Here is an 18,247-nt window from a genome sequence, read left to right on the forward strand (position 1 = left end):
GCTGAAAAGAAATATCTTGACATGTCAGTGGAACAAGGTCCACTGAGTGAATCATGAACATAGAGCTAGCATGTCATATTTTAAAGAAGAAAATTGTATTTTAATAGCAGGATCAGCGCTTCTAATTGTAACTTCATGGTTATGTGCCTGTAATTTAAAACACTGAGGATATGACTTATGGAATAGAAATCAGATAAGCGTCATCCTATCAATGAATGAATCCCAGCAATTACCTCCCTGCCCCGTCCTGCATCGGGAAATCCTCTCTTGGAAAGGGGGGAATTAATATTCTACACGCATCTTCTGTGAAACTAGGGTCTACAGAGCAAGGTGGTTTCACAGAGATACAATTTGTGAACTCCTATATAAGGGACTTTTTAATGAAGAATCCTAAGCCATCTTTTTACATTCATAACGTTAAAAAGATATCATGAATGTGAGATCTAGTTACTTAAATAGTTATAGGATTGGTCTGTGAGGCACAAAGCTATTCTGGCATTCAAACTGTTCTCTATTTAGGGATGTGCATTTGGACAGCTAAGCTCCTTTGGGCAGATCAAATAAGGGGCAGAGAAAGGGGAGTCTACATACATTCGTATGGAATAACTATCGCTTTTGAAATTCGTATCATCAGTTACATTTCAATAGGTTTTCTGTGCAGACCAAATGCTCACATCTTACACCTGTCAACCTCAGCTCATTTTTGAGATTTTATAATAGCGGCTTCCTATACCTGCTGAAAACATTTTCACCTTCACAGTTGCTATAAACACCCATATCAACAAGAAAGAGGAGCGGTTGGGAATACAGTGAATCTATTCTTAAGCTGCTAACAAAGAGACAAAGTGGAGGAAAAGGGAGGGAAGGGGTCTGCATGTGTTGGTGATCACACGCATGTGGGCCTAATACAGCCCCATTCACTCTAACTTTGGGACAAAATCCCAGCTCTGAAGCCGAATGAGCCACGCCACCGACTTCCCTGCAAATAGCACCTTGCTATCTGTCAGCTACGTACATTTGAGATACTGCATGAGAAGTGGATAAAGCTTTTTCAGACTCCACGTGTGAATTTTTAATTAACAGAGAAATACAACAGTACCAACATAACATATGGCATATTATTTGGTACTTACCAGGTATGTAGTTGCACAGTCTCTCCACGGCTGCCTTTACTGTACTGTTGTGCCACTGTGCAAGCTGTTCGATTACAGACACCACAAGCACGCATCCTTCAAACAAACAAATAAAAAGAGCGAATATGGTTACCTGCAAAGTGTGATGAAGCACCCCGCGCCATAGAAGTATTTCAGGCATCATTGGGCATTTCATTTCTTGAGATGCTCCATGGCAGTTGAGTGTTCAAGGGGGAAAAAAAAAAAAAATCTGTGAATTTCTCTCTTTATTCAAAACCTGTAAGTTATCACAGAGGGATGCCGATGCCAGAGGAGTGCACAGAACAGCCTGGCTTTTACAGCACTGGATGTTGCTCTTGAAAAACGATTTGCCATCCTTTCAAGGATGAAAATCAAGGAGCCAGAGGGACAGCCACTGTTACAACTGCCTGCTTGGCCGCCTGCTCTCTTGTTATTTCTCGCAAGAAAAAATGCATATGTCTGTCTTTGATAGGACTTCTATACCTCTCCACATAAGCCACACAGAGAGCTACTGAAACTGAAAAACAAATGGGTGTGACTGCCTGCAGAAAAGATGTCACAAAGCAGACATATGTGCTGACCACCACAAAGCATCCATGGCATCATTTCTTCACAGGCTTTCCTCTGAAGCCCAGCAGTGCTTGGCATGCACAGGGCTGGTGGGCCCAGCTACGCATTTGCTAAAGCGAAAACATCTTCAGAGTTCATTCTGGTCTCCTCCTCTGGTTGGAAAGAAACCATTTCCTACGACCTACAAAGCTGGTTATTTCTCACCACTAATCTGAGTGCAAGCAGGGCTAAAGCCTAGTTGCTCCTTGGACTAGCTGTGGCTGAGACCCAAGAACTTGCACACTGTAGTGAAGCCTTTCTTGAGATGTGCAGCACTTTTTCTGATATTTTTGGGATTAATTAGGTTCGACGTGATCCCTACATAGCAATCATTCAAAATCCACATGATGACCATAAGTGGTTCATTTCAAGTTGATTTTAAATGGCTGTAGGCCAGCATTGTGTTCTCTCTTTCTGCAGTGGCTTCACCATTTTATAAAGAAGCCCCATTTGGTGATGCAAAGTCTGATCAATATAGTCAGACCTGGCAGCCAGAGTGAGGTCCCTGCCTAGACTTAGAGCCTGTGTGAACAGAGGTGGGTATCCCAGGCAGCCAGGAGACAAGGAGCCAGGATGCCAGTTTCCAGCAGTCTAGATAAGGATTTCTCTTTGAAATCCCTGTAGCTGAACCCTGTTTCCTCCCCTCTGCGAGAAATCTCAGCTCTCAGGCCTCGCTCTGACACAGTCTAGAAATGGAGGTGAGCTGCAGCATTTGGATGGGGCTGCAGGTCCACATTTTTCCAAAGCTCAAGAGCATTAATGTTCAGGTTTTCAGACTGGCACAACTCTTCAAAGTGAGCTTTTAAATTCCTTCCAAGTACCCCTGCCTATGTGCTATTAAATCAAAGTGCTGTTTTTGAACATAAATAACTTTGATGCTCCTATGGATCAAGTAGCACGTCAAAGAGGAGGTAATACAATTGGAACTTGCTGTAAGACCAATATCTTTGAGTCTTCTATTACTCCTTCTACCCCAAATACAGTAATCCAGTGGAAATTACAGTGAACTTGCCACCTCTTTTGCAGGGATAAAAGCCCACTTCTCCATACTTATTAAATAAAACACTCACTCAAAGTCCTCTGCAGAATGATTTATAAAGCATGCTAAGAGCCATTATCTCCAGACAGCGTAAAAGAATAGGAGAATAAATGGAGATGGATACAACCAAGAAAAAACTCTGAAGCAAGCCATTCCTTCTTCCCTTCCCCCCCCAAAAAAATAGCCACAGGCTAGCCCAAGGAATTAACAGTTAGTTAAAACACAATAGCTCATAAAGAAAAAAAAAAGGCAGAATAATAAAGACCCAAACTAAAACTGAAGGGGACATCCAAGCTGGAGGGTAAAGCATGCTCAGGACTTGGGCTCCAAGAACAGCCCAGGGCCATCTGGCCCCTGTTTAACCACTAGCAGGTGCCTTAGCACAGCCTTACCCTGTGCCATGCCCCAGGCAATGTTTGTGCTTGTGCTGGGGACCAGACCCCAGGGCACATTTGGGTGAGAACACCCAGTCGAGGCGGGGGGGGGGAGAGTTGAGGGGTGCAAGAGACTTCAGCTGTTTGGGTGCAAGCCATGCCCTGCATGGCCCCAGAGACAGAAAACAGACCCTGGCTTATTTGCAAGGGTAGTGTGGGCATAGCCACACTGGCCCGACTCCATCGCTTAGCACTGAGATGGCGGTGCACACCCTTGAAACACGCTGGAAACACACCTAAAAGGCATTGCATAACTTGGTTCTTACAAGGCCATACTATTAACACACATGAGCAACCTACAGACAACCAAAACTACCCTTCCCCCACCTTCTATGTCTGTTTTATTCATGAGGATGGAGGCTCAGAAAAATTAAATTACCAAAATTATGTCTTAACCACAAAACCACATATTCTTTCTCTGCCTTCCTTTCTTCTCTTACCAAGGTCAGGCCTTCATCTAACAATCTTGCTGTCTAGAAGTCAGAAAGACAAAAAAGAATCCAAGCGGAAAGACATGAAGGAGCTAGGAGCTAGCTTTGAAATTTTCTAAAGGACACAGCTTTTGTGGTTTTACTTCTCATTCTTTTGCACCAGGAGCTTGAGGAAGCTATAAATGAGGATGTGCCAGTGCTTAGCAGACATGGGGCCAGGAGTCCATGAGGGGTAAAGATAAGGAGGAAAGAAGGAAACTCAGGAGATGCTGAGGCTAGCAATGTTAGCAGCGGGAAATACTTCAGCGGGCAGAGGAGCTGGGAGAGCAGACGGTCCCCAAAACATGGGCTGAAGCAGAACCGAGCCCAGGGGCAAGTGGGCAACAGCAATGGAGCAGATGCCAATGCAGCTTGAGGAGCAGGACGGCCTGACCAGACTGCGAAATTGCAAGCCTGGATGCAAAGCCCCCATTGCAAGCACAGGCGTGAGCTCAGACACGGGGGCAGGTGAAAACCAGAGGGATCTGGGATGTCATGTCCCTGAGGCTCAGTAACCTGTCACGCCAGGGAGCTGACAGTGTCACCAACTGCAGCAGAGAGACATGATGCTCTTTTTGCCTGTGCTGTGTAACCAGCGCTCCTGCATCTCCAGCCGCGGCCTGCCGGCACACTTTGCAGAGAGGACAGAGTCCTTCTCTCTTGGTCCCCAGATCCCCCGTCTACACCCGGCTGCCTCTTCCACACGACCTGCATGCTGGGCATCTCCGCCAAGCAGCATGGGAATGGGGGACTCCGGCTGGGTCCAGCTTTCTAAAAGTCTGTCTCCCGCCTCCGGCACCCCTTCATCCTCTGCAGGACCAGAGGGTGCCGTGCACTGCCGCAGTGAAGCTTGCAAACCGCTGCCGGTGGGAGTGGGATGCTGCCCGCCTCCCCCCGCCGCCTGCACCGCAGCTCGTGCTTCCTGCGTTGTGGCGGGTCTACTCCATGCGCAAACAGAAATCAACCTACGCAATGTCTCTGCTTTCAGTTACAGCATCCTTGGGTGCAAAAATGTTGGCTCCTGTGCTGCAAGGAGAGATTTTATTCCAATGTAAAAGCTGGCCTGATAAAAACATTGACACAAGTCAACCCTCTTGCAGTGGAAGAGACCAGCTTACAACGTGGCCCCATGACTTCCCCGGCAGACAAGGCAAAAACTTGCCTCTGGCTGCAGCACTCAGCCCTGCCGCACCTCAGTGCACCGCTTTTGCACTGAAATAGAGTTATTCACCCCAAGCGCAGGCTCAGCAGCCTGCCTAATGATTCGTCTCAGGGTGGGGGTGCAAAGAGGCTCCTCCCTCTCTCTGGCTCAGACGTTGTCCCCATGACTCTCATTCTCGTTATCTTATTTTCGTTATCTTCTTGCCTCCAGTAGAGTTGGTGCAGAGAAAGGGGCTTATGGACAAACAGCCCGAGTGCTCGAAATCCAAAAAGTTGGGCTGAGGATAAAAATACCCTTGGTGTTTCCATTTCCTCTGTTATACAAGACGACAGTCTCCACTGAAGATGTGAGTTTCTCTCTCACATTTGTCAAAGTACCGTGGGGCGGGGAGCTATTTTTGGTTCAGCTATGCCAAATAGAAACAGAATTCTTAATCACAAACACAATCATGCAGGTAACCCTACTCATGGAGCAGTCTCCCAGCAATTAAATGGAAATTTTTCATGTTGATTAAGTCAGTTAGTTAGACACTTTTGTGTCTATTGAACCAGGCCCAAAGGGAGATTTGCTTCACATGAGAATTAACGGAGCCATTGCTGAGTTTGTGCAGTACTTAATGCAGTACCTTGGGCTACTAGATGCTATATGAATATAAATAACAATAATAATAGCCTGACAACTTGGGAAAAACCCACAGAGCTGAGCTTCAAAATGTTTGCTCTCATAATGTGCTAGTCTTTACTATCACAGAGAGGATGCTTCTGGTCATGCTGTGACACCCTCCCCACCTTGGGCACCTGCAGAGGACACCTCGGTTATTCAAATGCTCCCCCGCAAATGCACTTATTCCAGACGAAACGCTACGCTTCCCGGGATAAGCCGACAAAGAAAGTTTTGAACGATTTTCAAAGGGGTCTGCGGTTCCAGTTGGGGCATCCTCAGCCTCAGGTGCTGCGGCTGAAGTCTCTGGACTCAAATCTGGGGAGTCTTCCTGCCCTCTGGAGGGAAAGGTGCTCCCCGGGAATGCGTGCCACCAATGCGTGCCATCGGCTGATCTGCTCTCTGTTTCCCCCATCTACCTGGGCTTTTATCAGGTGCCCTTGGTCCACCTCTCTTTAGTCCTTGTGGTCTGCTGGCACCTCTTATTGTCCCACCACGGGCCATGTCCCGGGGGATGCCCGCTTATGTTTGGGCTCTGCTGGCCTCAAAGCCTTTCATTTAGACTGATGTCATCAGGAGCAGCTTTTGGGTTGGAGATTGTAAATTACTCAGGAAAACGGTTGAACCCTGGGAGGAGGGAGGAGGAATGTCTAAGGGGACTCACTGTAGTCCAGGGTCCATGTTTTTGGATAAAAACATGCTCCCCCCAGTAATTCAGATTTATCCTCTAGGACGACCTATCTCCTGTGTTGGGCTATAGGTAAAACCTCAAGAGGTTAGTGTCTATAAATTAAACTCAGACTATCCTTGCTCCTACTACAAACCTGCTCTCTTTTTAATCATATATATCATCTTTCTCTGGATTTAGTGGCAGAAAAAGAATTCACTGTTGGCTGCAGCATAAGAAGCCACTACCCTCCAATGAAATGAACAGAAATCTCCCTGCACACCAAATATCATCAGAAATGCCAACCAGTTATCCTAGCATTTAATGGGTCTTAATTCTGCTGGCTAAAAATGGAAAACAGTTAGCTAAAAAGGACAGGGGGAAATCATCCGTCTTTGACTGTAGAAATCTCACTGCTTTAATTACTGTGAGAATGTGTGTGAGAATGTAAACTTTTTAATACTCTGGCATCAATAGAAAAGCACTTCCAGATCTGGACAGTCATTAGCAACTATTGTTTGCTTTTAATTTAGTAGATATTTAGATGCCATTTATTTCTCATCATGAGCTGAGCACATATAAGGCAATGTAGATAGGCTTCATAATTAAAGGTTAAAAACAGCTCTAAATTTTTTATACTTGCACATGATTTTCTTTAGAAACAAGTTTCAAGAAATTGACTCTGCTGTTGCACTTCAATAGTAGGTTTCAATGCCTTGACAGGCTGAAGGATGTTTTCTCTGGAAGAAATTCATTGGTATTATAATGCCTACCAGCCATTAGAAACTAGACTCTGTTATTAATAAAACGCCTGTCTCTTTTAGTGATAGTTTGTCCCATCTGCTATTAATTTCTGAAGAGATAAGAGAAAACCATAACCATTTTGCTCAGCAGCAGTAATCTGAAAACTCACATGTCAGGAAATACTTCTCTCCATGTATTTGAAAATAGCGTGTAATAATAAAATGACATTTCCAATAAGCTCGGGAAAAAAAATCATATCCCAATAATAAAATCAGAGCTAGAGAAATTCATTTCTTAGCTGTGAAGCCTCTGGCAGTTTGAGCAGACTATTTAACTTAATCCACTTCTGCCGCACACGTTTGAAAGGCTCTATAATTAGAATTATACCTAGGATGTCAAGAAGTGTCTGGATAGTGAAAGCTGCCTCTCTAAGTTTCAGATTTGTAGATATATTTGTCTGAGTAAAACTCTGTTAAATGGGATTTCTAGCACCTGGCACATCCTCCTTTGCCAACCTTTGCTCACGTTCCTGGGTGCCGGAGATCTTTCTTGCCCCTCCAGCCATGTTGTTGTTCCGCAGCCATAAATTAACGTACTCTCTGGAGCACAAGGAGGACATAAGCCCAAAAAAGTGGTCTGGCATACAAACAGCCCTCTGCAAACGCTGCTGGCCAGGCTGTGGTCACCCTGCTCGCTCCCGGTGGAGCAGGAGCCGGAGCCTCGCTTGGCGAAGCAGCAAACCTCTGCCTCAAATATCTGCCTGCAGCAGCAAGCCGCTGTATAGATGACCCCATCTATCACATGCCTGCTTTTATATAGAAGATGAAGGCTTTCCCAAAACACATTCTTTGCTTCTTCCATTTGTAGATGATCATAGGCTCCAATGCATCTCTTAAAGCCTACAGATGAGGAGTCCCCAGAGCCTGTCTAAAAAGACGATACTGCTAATCCTCGTGCAGATGTTGTTGATCTGGCATAAAAACACCTCTTTCCGAATTCATCTACTCCAGTTCCAGTTCAACCTGGAACAAGACATTCCTGTTTGAAATAAGAGTATTCACATGGGGAGCTAATAAGAAATAAGGTTTTCTCCTCTGAGATGGGGACATGCACGTGGGTATGCTAGGTACAGGCAGACCATGGATATGCAAAGTCAGGAATGTTTTCTTTTTCACTACATATTCCTTTCCCAATATTTCGCAATACCCATTTTGCCTTCTTTCACTGCTTCTCAGCACCGAGCTGATACTTGCAAAGAACAGCTCTTTATAACCCCAAGATTTCATTCCAGCATGGAAATGTTCAGCTCAAATGACTTAACTGTATATGCAAAGTTAGGATAGTTCTTTTCCCATATACAGCCAGAGGATTTGTTGTTTTGAAAGGTAATTTAGAAAGGGATCTGAGTGTAAAAGTCTTTTAACTCAGACTTTGCTCCCTATTCCATTTACAGAGTTAACGTATTTCATAGAGATACTGAAGTGATGGAATATAATTATAGGTATCCATATTCAAATATGTTGGCATATACAAGACCTTTTCCCGCTAAATTTGCTAAACATCATAAAATATCTTGGAAATGCTAAATGGTACACTATTACCAAACCTGTCACTGGGCATAAAATTACATATATTATACTGGCTAAAGACATTTTTGAAATATTAATATCAATATAGCAGTATTTTGAGTGCATTGTAGCTCTGTAACAAAACCAGCAAACCCTGGAATATCAATTATCATTTCCGTTGCCCATGCAATAGCAGTGAGCCACTTCAGACCCCTAACTTCACTGCTCTATTCATTCATTATGGTTTCCTTAAGACGCCCAATGAAGACTCTGATACAGTTATGCCGGTACAGAAAATTCAGTTTCCATCTAGCGGAAGACTGGTATCCATATCTGCCAGCCACATGTGTCCCTAGTGTTTCCTACATTACACTTTAAAGAGCCCTGTTTAACAAAATCTATAACCCCAGGCATTTCCAATGGAAATGCTTTCTGCATTAATTAATAGAAAAAAATCCGTGTGTGTATGTGTGCCATTAACATATTTCCCTTTTCCAAATCAGGAAAGGGTATTCATTTACTGAAGCCTGAATGGTGGCAGGGGGAGTTAATGTAACTGGGTAACTTCATCCTTGTCACAAAGGTTTGACCATTTTAAGATTCTGAATGCACAAAACTTGTTTCAGATATACAGTTCCTAAAACCACTGAAAGTGATTGCCTTACACATAAGCAGAAGTTCTGTATAGGGCTAACATACGAACAAGAGTGGGAGGCACACACGTTGTGGCAATCAGCAACCAAACAGACAATCAATACTAAATAAATAAGATCATCAAAGAAAACTTATACTAAAGGCAAGCAACAGTAATGTAAAACGTACAAGACTACCCATGTCTACAAATGCACATATAAATATATATGATTGTGTATTTACACACACAGACATGTATATATGTCAGTATGCTAAGCAAACCTTTTTCTTGTGATCAATAGATATACTTGCATTTTACAGCCATAAACTTTCAGTAAGACTGGGGGTGATTTTGAAGATGAAATTTTTACCAGAAGGTGCTGAAAAATATGAATCCCTGTAGAAAATATTCCTATTTTAATAGTTGCTTTAGTATCTCTACTGTACTACTCACATGCCTGTGGTTTTCCTATCCAAAGTATAATCATAGGAAAAAACATTATGGTCAAATTTGGTATTTTTTACTGATCATCAGGCCAAATTTTGCCACCGAGTAAAGTGAGCAATGTAGGTGAAGTGAACAGAGGTGCTGCGGCTTGGCACTGGTTTAGCTGTAATCAAAGTCGATTCCCAGCCTTTCAGAGTAAAATACATTGTGGTGCTACACCGATATTGGGCATGGCCTTTTTACAGAACTCATAGAGCTGTAAATTATACGTTCTGTCATGGTGCCTCCCCAGACAATATGTGCACAGCCACTTTGTCTGAGCGCAGTTATTAAAAGCCTCCAACTCCATTTGGCATGTTCCATTGTGTGAAGTTATTGGGAACTCCAAATGCCACCGGTCCTGCTGCCGCTCCGCAGGGCATATTTCATCCCTGCACTCATGCACAGCTAGATAGAGGCAAATTGTTGAGGACATTGACTATCACACAAATCAACACAGGTAGAGGTCGGCACTTTACGCTGCTGGGAAGCTCGGAAACATCCGTTCTTTAATGTAATCAGAGCTGAAAATATGTTTCAAAACCATGCTTCTTCATACTCTAGGAATTATGTGCTCATGGGTGAATGGAAGAGATGACCTGCGAAGGTTGCTGAGAATGGCATTATATCGAGCAGAAAGATGGGGAAATTTGCTTCCCCAGCTGCTGACACACAGGATCTCCGCTCAGTAGCAAAGAAGATGGAAAGCACTGCTGTCCGGCTGTATTGAGCACTCCCTGACTAATCGTCTCATTCCAAAAAGGGCAGCCAAAGTTAATCGCCAAAAGAGCACGGCAGCCTACTGCTGGGGAGAAAATAAATAAACCCTGCTATTTGCAAATGGTTCTTGCGGTCACAGCACAGAAGCCCTGAAAAGCCAGCCTGGAAGAAGCCATCTTATACAAGCCTCTGCCCTAGCAGCTGACCTATGGCATCTATGCCATTCCAAAGGGACAGGATAGACACGGATCTGGTAAGATCTCTAATGAGGTCTTCTACAGCCTTCTCAGGAACTGATGACAGTGCTCACTTATCACTACCATTAGAAAATTTTCTTCCTAACCTGAACGTCCTTACTGGTATCCATTTCTGTTATTTCTTGCCATAGCTGTTATGAACCTGGAGAATGGATCACCCCTTTAATGTTTTTGCGGACAGATATCACGTCTTTTCTCAAGTTTTTCTTCTCTAGACTAATTAACTCCAATTTATTCAGTCTTTCTTTATAGCTTGTGTTTGTTTTTCTCCAAAACCTCCTGTCGCTTTGCATCATTCTTGATGCACAGCCCCAAAAGGGAAGGCAGAAATTCCTCTGAGGCTTTGTCAATGCTGAGAAAGGTAGCGGGTTACTTCACATGTGTTGCAAGCTAACTTCTGTTCACACATCTCGGTGTACGCAGTGCGTGCGTTCTTTGTGACAGCATGCCATCACTGTGCCACTACAAGCCTGGATGATCTTCCCTAGGGATGCTACCCAGTCGGTCTTTCCTCATCCACTACCTGTGTCATTGACTATTTCTGCTGAAGTGTCTTCAACATACCCATACTGAAACGATCTTTTTTGGGCGCAAGTACCCCAAGTTTTCAAGATTGCTTTTAATTTAATCCTGCCCTCCATTGCACTTGCAAACCTTTTCGGCTTTATATGAGCTGCTAATTTAATAGCACACTATTCCGTTATCCTGGCTAATGAAAAGATGGAATGATACTATGTTCAAAACAGAGGTCCAAGAAAGACCTCATTTTGTACATCCTTCCACTTAGGGAGTGAGCCACTCGTAATTACTCTCTGAACAAGGCTACCCACCAGTTTTGTCCTGCCCTGTAGAAGCTTAATCAATGTCACATATCTCTCAGCCACTAGATTAGTGCTGAGGTGGTGCCAAAAGCCTTACTAAAGTCCAGCTGTAGCATCTACGACTTCTTCTGTGTCTACATGCCATTATCCCATCAGCAAAGAAAATTAGATCGATCTGACACTGTTTCTCCTTGATACATCCAGTGAGGCTCTTACTCATATTTACTTTTGAAAGGTGCTTTTATAAAGTTTTACTAACTATTGCAGGATTTTTCCAGGAATTGATGTTTAACCGACTGATCTACAATTCCCCAAATTTCCTTTCTTCACCATGTTGAAGAGAGATGAATACAGCAGTTCCCTCCTGTCTTTCAGTGTCTCCCCTGCTTTCTGCGTCCTCCAGGGCAGCTTCTGCCTTTCCTGAGGTTGCTTCAGATACTTCTGGATGGAGTATCACCTTTGCTAGAGAACAGAACGATTTGCAAAGACCCTTTAAGGGTTCTGTCGCAATTTGGGGTGGTGGGAGGTGTGGAATAAAATCTTTAAAAATTAATCAGAAATAGTAGAAAAATAAAGAATGTGATCTTAGGTATGACAAAACATTAACACCAGTGTCAACAGTTACCAGTGTTGCTGTACTATCTTTGGGTACCTTAACATTAACTTAAGTAAAACTTTGCTTGCCCTGTGAAATGGGCGGTATTTTCCTCATTTAACAGATGGGGAAAATTAAAGACCTGAGTATCTGAAGGGCTCATTCATACTTAAGAAATACACAGCATCTTGTTCTCAGGATGCCCTGCTGAAATTGTCAGGCTGCACCTAGCAAAAGGGTTTCTAGGTCTCGTCCTGAATAAATCCCTTAAGCCGTACTGCCAGTCGGTAACAAACCCAGAAACGAAAACCAGACCTAGCATCCAACTCCAAAACTAGTGCACAGGGCAAAAACTCACTGTCTTTACATGAGGAAAAACAGGTTCAGGGGCCTTTGCATATAGGAAAACTTACTAAAGCCCTTTTATCTACCATAAGGAAAAAGCAGAAGAATATATCACATGCAAAGTGTGCAAGAGGCCCAGAGGAAGGGCCTGAGCTGATTTCACGGTATGCAAAGAGGGGGGATTTTTCCAGCCTGGGGAGGTGGGAAACACTGAAGGAGGAAAGAGACTGTCACATGTTGGGAAAATTCTTCTAGTGACAGGGCCAGAGAAAGACCATGTATCTATTTAAGAGCAGGCTGGAGATGATTAGGAACTGCTTAGGTGTACTACGTCTGATCTTGTGGCTGGCAGGATTATCATCAGGTTCTTTCCCCCGCTTTTCCATAATTCTAAAAGTCGGTAGTATTAAATCCCTTTTTAGGTGGGAACACTTTTTGGATGCTTTGTTTTTACGCCAAGTCAATTATGAAAAGACTTTCTTTGAATGAAGTAGACAAATTTTTCAAGAAAACACAGCAAAAATGATGTGACTTTTTCTATAGTTACTGAGGCTGATTAAAACTTCTGTCTAAATGTTTTCTAACACAATTAAGTTTGCTGTGAAAAAGTCACCTTCTTTTTTAGACAAGTAACAATCTGAAAGCAGAAATATTTTGGCCAGCCTCCCCCTATGAGTCGTCTGAACTGTTCAGCCTGCTGTGGCACCTCCCTGGACGCATACCCTCCTCTCCTCCAGCCCTATTCTGTATCGACATATAGATGCCTACCCAAAATACATTTTCCAGGATGTGCTAAGGGCAGGGGAGTCCCTTGAAGCTTCCAGCCTCTTTCCCAGTACGACCAGAATATACTGGGGCAGATGGTGCCTACCCAGGGAGCACCGCTAGCAAGGGGAACAGAAGAAGGAAGCAACCAAGTGGTATCGCGTTCCACGGAGGTACCAGAGCTGCATTTCGCTCTCCTGTCATATCATTTCTACTTATTTGTTCAAGAAGTGTGATACTTTCAGTGGAAAGGCTTCATGGAAAATATTTTCTTGGTTTTATTACTGAAAGAGCATCCATTTTCTGACTTTCTTTGGCTACTAACATAGCAATCTTGATCATGCAGGTGGTACACACACAGGAGTGATCAGAAATGACTATTCTATATGCAGCCACCTCATTTCCCTCAGAAAAGAGAGGCAAATAACTTTGAAAGATTAGACACCTGACCACACATTTAACTTGCATGAAAAAGTCCATTTCTTCAAGAAAATCTCCTATACATTTGGCAGCAGGCATTTCTCACATTAAAAATGCTGCCTTGATCTATGAGGCCAAGAAGACACAGAGGAAGTTCTCATGGCTCTTTCCCAATGCCTCCCCAGATAGCAAAGTGAGCTAGCAGGGTCTGGGGTCAAGCTGTTGAAAGGAAATCACAATCTTTCTCCTAGAGATTAAGCTGATCTCGGCTTAATTTCTGCTCCTAGGAGGGCTGGTCACTGAATCAGCTGCAAGAACTGACGTTGGCCCTGCTCCATGCCACCGCAAGTGTAACCATCAGCTCCTCCGTGCTTTCCCTTTCCTGCCTCTGAAAAGGAGGAGACACAGATGGCTTGTCAGTGTTTTCAAGGGTTAGTCAAGAGAGCAGCTAGTCAGTGAAAGCCCAGAGGTGGCCGTCTGGGCTAGCCCAGCCCCTGCAGTTTTAATGCTCTGCACGCTTCATTTTTAGCTTGCAGTTTACAGAAGTGTGGACAGTCTGTTTTGGTCCTGAGTCAAGCTCACGTGGATGCTTTTAGCTGAAGGGACACCTCAGAGAGAGCAACTGGTGTGGGAGGCAGGCTTTTTGGTGTCTCCCCACTGAACAAACATGCCGGGGAGATGGCATTGGTGGTGCCCGCAATAGGGCTGGTGCAGCTTTCCTCCCTTTGGGAGGAAAAAAAAGCAGAACTTATCTTGTGCAAGGCAACTTCAATGCAATGTGCAGTCACTTTAGGAATTTAGAGCCTTTCTGGGTCAATAGGATGGAAGGGGCAGACAACGCTCACACGTGACATTTGAAAAAACACCACTGTAAAAATTCTACAGGCGAGCATGCTCACCACCTTTCCTGTACCATCAAAACCGTAGCTGCCTAAAGATCTCACCATTAAAAACCACCACTTCCCTCTCATTCTGGTAGCTGCTCGGTCTCTGCTTGCATGGCTGCCGGCCCAAACGAGGCCAGTCTCTGACAGCTATTTCTGCTTTTCACGGCTCGCTTTCGTTTTCTGGCTGGTGGCTGAACCCTGGCAGGGGCTGCGCAAGCCTCACCTCCCCCACTTTGCTCCGCTTTCAGCTCACCCTGCCTCGCCGGTGCCAAAATCTGCAGGGGCACTGTGGACGGCTCAGAAGTGAGGCAAAAACCTGTTTTTATCAAGCTTAGGGTTATTTTTTCTAATTGTGTTCCTTGAGCCGCAGTGAAAATATTTTTGGGCTGAAAGGAAATAATTCCTTTTGAAGGATGGAAAGCCATGACAGGGTTTATGTTTACAGCACAAAAGTGCCCTGAAAAGCTAAACGAAGACAAAATAAAACTTTTTATCATAATACATAAGACATAACAGTCATTTAACATTTGCTCACATAAAAAACATAAACGTAAGCTACCACATCTCTCTAGGCACACAGAGCCTCATGCCAAGGGCATTTCTGGTGCAGAGATACCCACAGTTCACGTTGACTTTGGTGTTACTGGTCTTGCTTTGGGAATCACGTAGTCAGCTGAGGCTATAGGATACCCCCAGCTAGAGCTGCTGTGGAGATCACCACAGCCACCAAAGTCACACGAGACGGGGGGTTGCCAAAACACACTTGCCCCACTTTAGTACGGGTCATGCGGAGGCATGCGCTCGCAAAAAGGAAAGGAAATGTGCGGAAACAGCCCTCGCAACTTGGCTATCCAGAGTCGACCATCCAGACCACAAAGCTCTCTGGCCCAAGTATGGACCGACTATCCTTAAGAGTAGTTTCCCAGGCAATGAAATCAGTGAGGAGACCCTGGGCAAGTCTGAGGGAAACTGTGTCTTCCTGCAGTTAAGCAAAATTCATCGTGAACCGTAACAAATACTAGGATCCCATAACACCTTGTTTTCAGGTCCCAGACCTACAGCTTTTCAGATGCCGTTCCCCACAGAGCAAAAACATGAACTTTGGGAAGCAGCCACTCAAAAACAAAATCATAAAATAACTCCAGACCCCATGCTGGCCTTGCAAAGTCTTCGGTGATTATTTCGCCAAAGACTATGAGTATTTTGCAGTACAGCTGTTGAAACAGATAAAGGAGTGATTTATGATGTGCATAGCAATTCTCGGCTCACCAGTGGAGTAACAAATGAACTAGTCCAGCAGGCAAACAAAACCTGAATACATACCGACGCAGGTGTGTCCTTTGTACAGCCCAGAGGGGAGCGAAGGGGGTGGTGGGTCGTTTCCATGGGGGAGAGGGGAGGAAGAGGCAGCCTTCAGCAGAAGCGGGAGCCAGAGGATGCAGAATAAATTAAGGAATGTTTGCCTAGACCCCCTCATCCTACGGAAGGAAAAAAAGGAAGAAATCAGGTGGGAAGGGCGCACGTGGACCTGTATTCCCGTAATGCTCGGGGAGCATCCTGCATCCTTGTCTCGTCAGCAGCTCGTTGAGGTGCAGGGAGACTCGCGTGTCCGTGTAGCGATACGTAACGCAGGGACTGCTTCCCAGGCGGGGACACGCACGCCTGCCTTCTCACGGGGCGCACGGAGGACCCCGCACTCACGCGCCACGGGTGCCCTCCGGGCCCCTGCCCTTCGCACACCCCTCAGCCCCTCTCAGGCCATTCGGGGTGGCTGCGCAGCCACCCACCGCAGCCCGGCGAGTCCCATGCCCGTGGGCCCCCCGAGACTGGGCTGGGAGGATGCCCCACGGCCTCGGGCCGCTCTCCGCACCCCCCACGCGCCCCCGCTGCCCCGGCTGACGCTCTTCCCAACCTGCCGGCCTGGGAGGACCACGAGGGTTGCACGAACAGCTCTGGCTCAGCGCTCCCGTGTCTCCTGTGGCAGCCGCGGATGACTAACGACCTTAAACCGCAGTACCAGAGCCACTCAGCATTAATAACGCAAGACACTCCCCTGAACAACTAGTGTTGCAAAAAGACAAAAAAAACCAAAACCACCAACCCCACAAACCCTTCCCCCCCCACCGTCACTCTTCTGCCCTCCTCTGCAGACAAGAAAAAAAATGTATCTCCGGCTGCTTCTGTAAGATTTTTTTGACCAGGGTTTCTGTTCGGGAGGACAGGGCATGAAAAATAAAGGGAAGAGGCTGCTCTGGCCGGAGCTGCGGTGGGTGGGAGGGTCGGGGCACTGCAGCCACGGGGCTCCCACGCCGGGGTTTTGCCGGCGGGGACGGGAGGCAGCTGCCGGCATAGGGGCAGCGGCGGAGCTGAACCCCTGTTCTCATCAGCTTTGAGCGCATTCATTTGCAGCCCCCCGCTGCCTGCGAGGCTTGAAAAAAATCCTGATCTTTTCCTGCTTTGGCAGTCACAACAACTAAAAGTTTCCCTGTCTCTTTTTTTTTTTTTAATTCCCCCAGATAAGGCGGAAACCCATCGCTCCCCAGCCTGAAGGAAAAGCAGAGAGTAAAACACGTTTAAATGACGTCGCTTCAGAGGTGGAACAAGTCCAAACAGCTAAATCCCAGACACTGTGGATGCAAGGATGGCTATAAGGGTATGATGTAGGACTGAGGCACTGGAAGGCCAGGGCTGCATCCCACCTCTGCCTCTGCCTTTTTGTTTAACCCTGGGCAAGTCTCTTACCCCCCGCCCCAGCCGGCCGCAGGTACTCATCTTTCCTTTCCACTCCTTGCCTGGCTCTTTCAGACGTGGGCAGGCTGTCATCATGGTTGCTAAAGGGCAATGAGGAGCCTGTCCCGTTTGGCATCCCCACACGCTTCCTGGGTGTAATTAAAGGAGACTCATAAATGGTGTTGTAAAAGGAAAAATAGGGAATATATTAAAATCAGTGATTCCCTGACAAATCTTCAGGTGTTTCTGCAGATCAACATGACCGCACAGGGTTCAGGTCAGCTTTAGTATTTAATGTGGGGTTTTTTGCAAACCACTTCTTTTCTGTGGGAGCCTGACCTATGACATTTTTAAAGACAGTTCCGGAAAGTTTGCCTCAACTTTGATAAGCAGAATTTGATAACGATAATATAATCCAGTGGCTCTGGGGGGAAAAAAAAAAAAAAAGACTGTTAAAAGCTTCAATGTGAATACAAATCAATCCATACCTCCATTCTCTAAATCAAGCCATTGGCTTCCAAATGTATGTTTTTCTTCTAAAAAAGAAAAAAAGAATTAAACCCAAAATAGAGGTAATAGCTGTTGCCTGTGTTTTGCAGACCTCTTCCTGCTTATCATTCTCCCTATAGCTAGAAATGCTAGTTTGTTTTTTTTTTTAAGCAGATAAACAAAAATCATAGTGCAAAGTACCTTATCCATATGCCAATCCTACTGAAATCTGCAGGATGTTTTTCTTAATGCTGTAAAAACTTGCTATAAAAAGACACTGTGCTACAGTGACTGCAGCTCCATTAAACCCTTTTTAACACACATATCACTTGGTTCCAAATGACACTTTGAAGTCCTTTAAAACTCTGCATATTGGCTCATGAGCGCTTGCTGCAGAAGCAGAGTGCTAATAATAGGCAAGAAAAATCTTCCTAGCAGAGAGGTCTTTGGAATGGTTTCCTCTTTATATCTATAGCAAAATACAAATCTAAACAACAACACTTAAAGTGTATAGATAGATCCCAAGCTGCTCCCAGGCATGTAAACCTGCAAAGCATACAGCTTCAGCCTGTAATCGGCTGTGTTATTTTC

At 45.1% G+C, this 18,247-nt stretch overlaps 1 protein-coding gene across 1 annotated transcript in view; it reads right to left on the reverse strand.

Moving 5' to 3' along the window:
- The window catches only part of AOAH (acyloxyacyl hydrolase), an 82,375-nt gene extending 65,905 nt beyond the window's left edge, over positions 1–16,470 (reverse strand). The window contains 4 exon segments of the mRNA XM_072851415.1: positions 1,134–1,229; positions 15,761–15,915; positions 16,350–16,455; positions 16,458–16,470. Coding sequence (XP_072707516.1) covers positions 1,134–1,229; positions 15,761–15,915; positions 16,350–16,455; positions 16,458–16,470 — 370 coding nt within the window.
- Positions 16,471–18,247: the final 1,777 nt, after the last annotated feature.

Source organism: Ciconia boyciana, chromosome 2 (assembly GCF_034638445.1).
Source record: "Ciconia boyciana chromosome 2, ASM3463844v1, whole genome shotgun sequence".
Taxonomy (NCBI): domain Eukaryota; kingdom Metazoa; phylum Chordata; class Aves; order Ciconiiformes; family Ciconiidae; genus Ciconia; species Ciconia boyciana.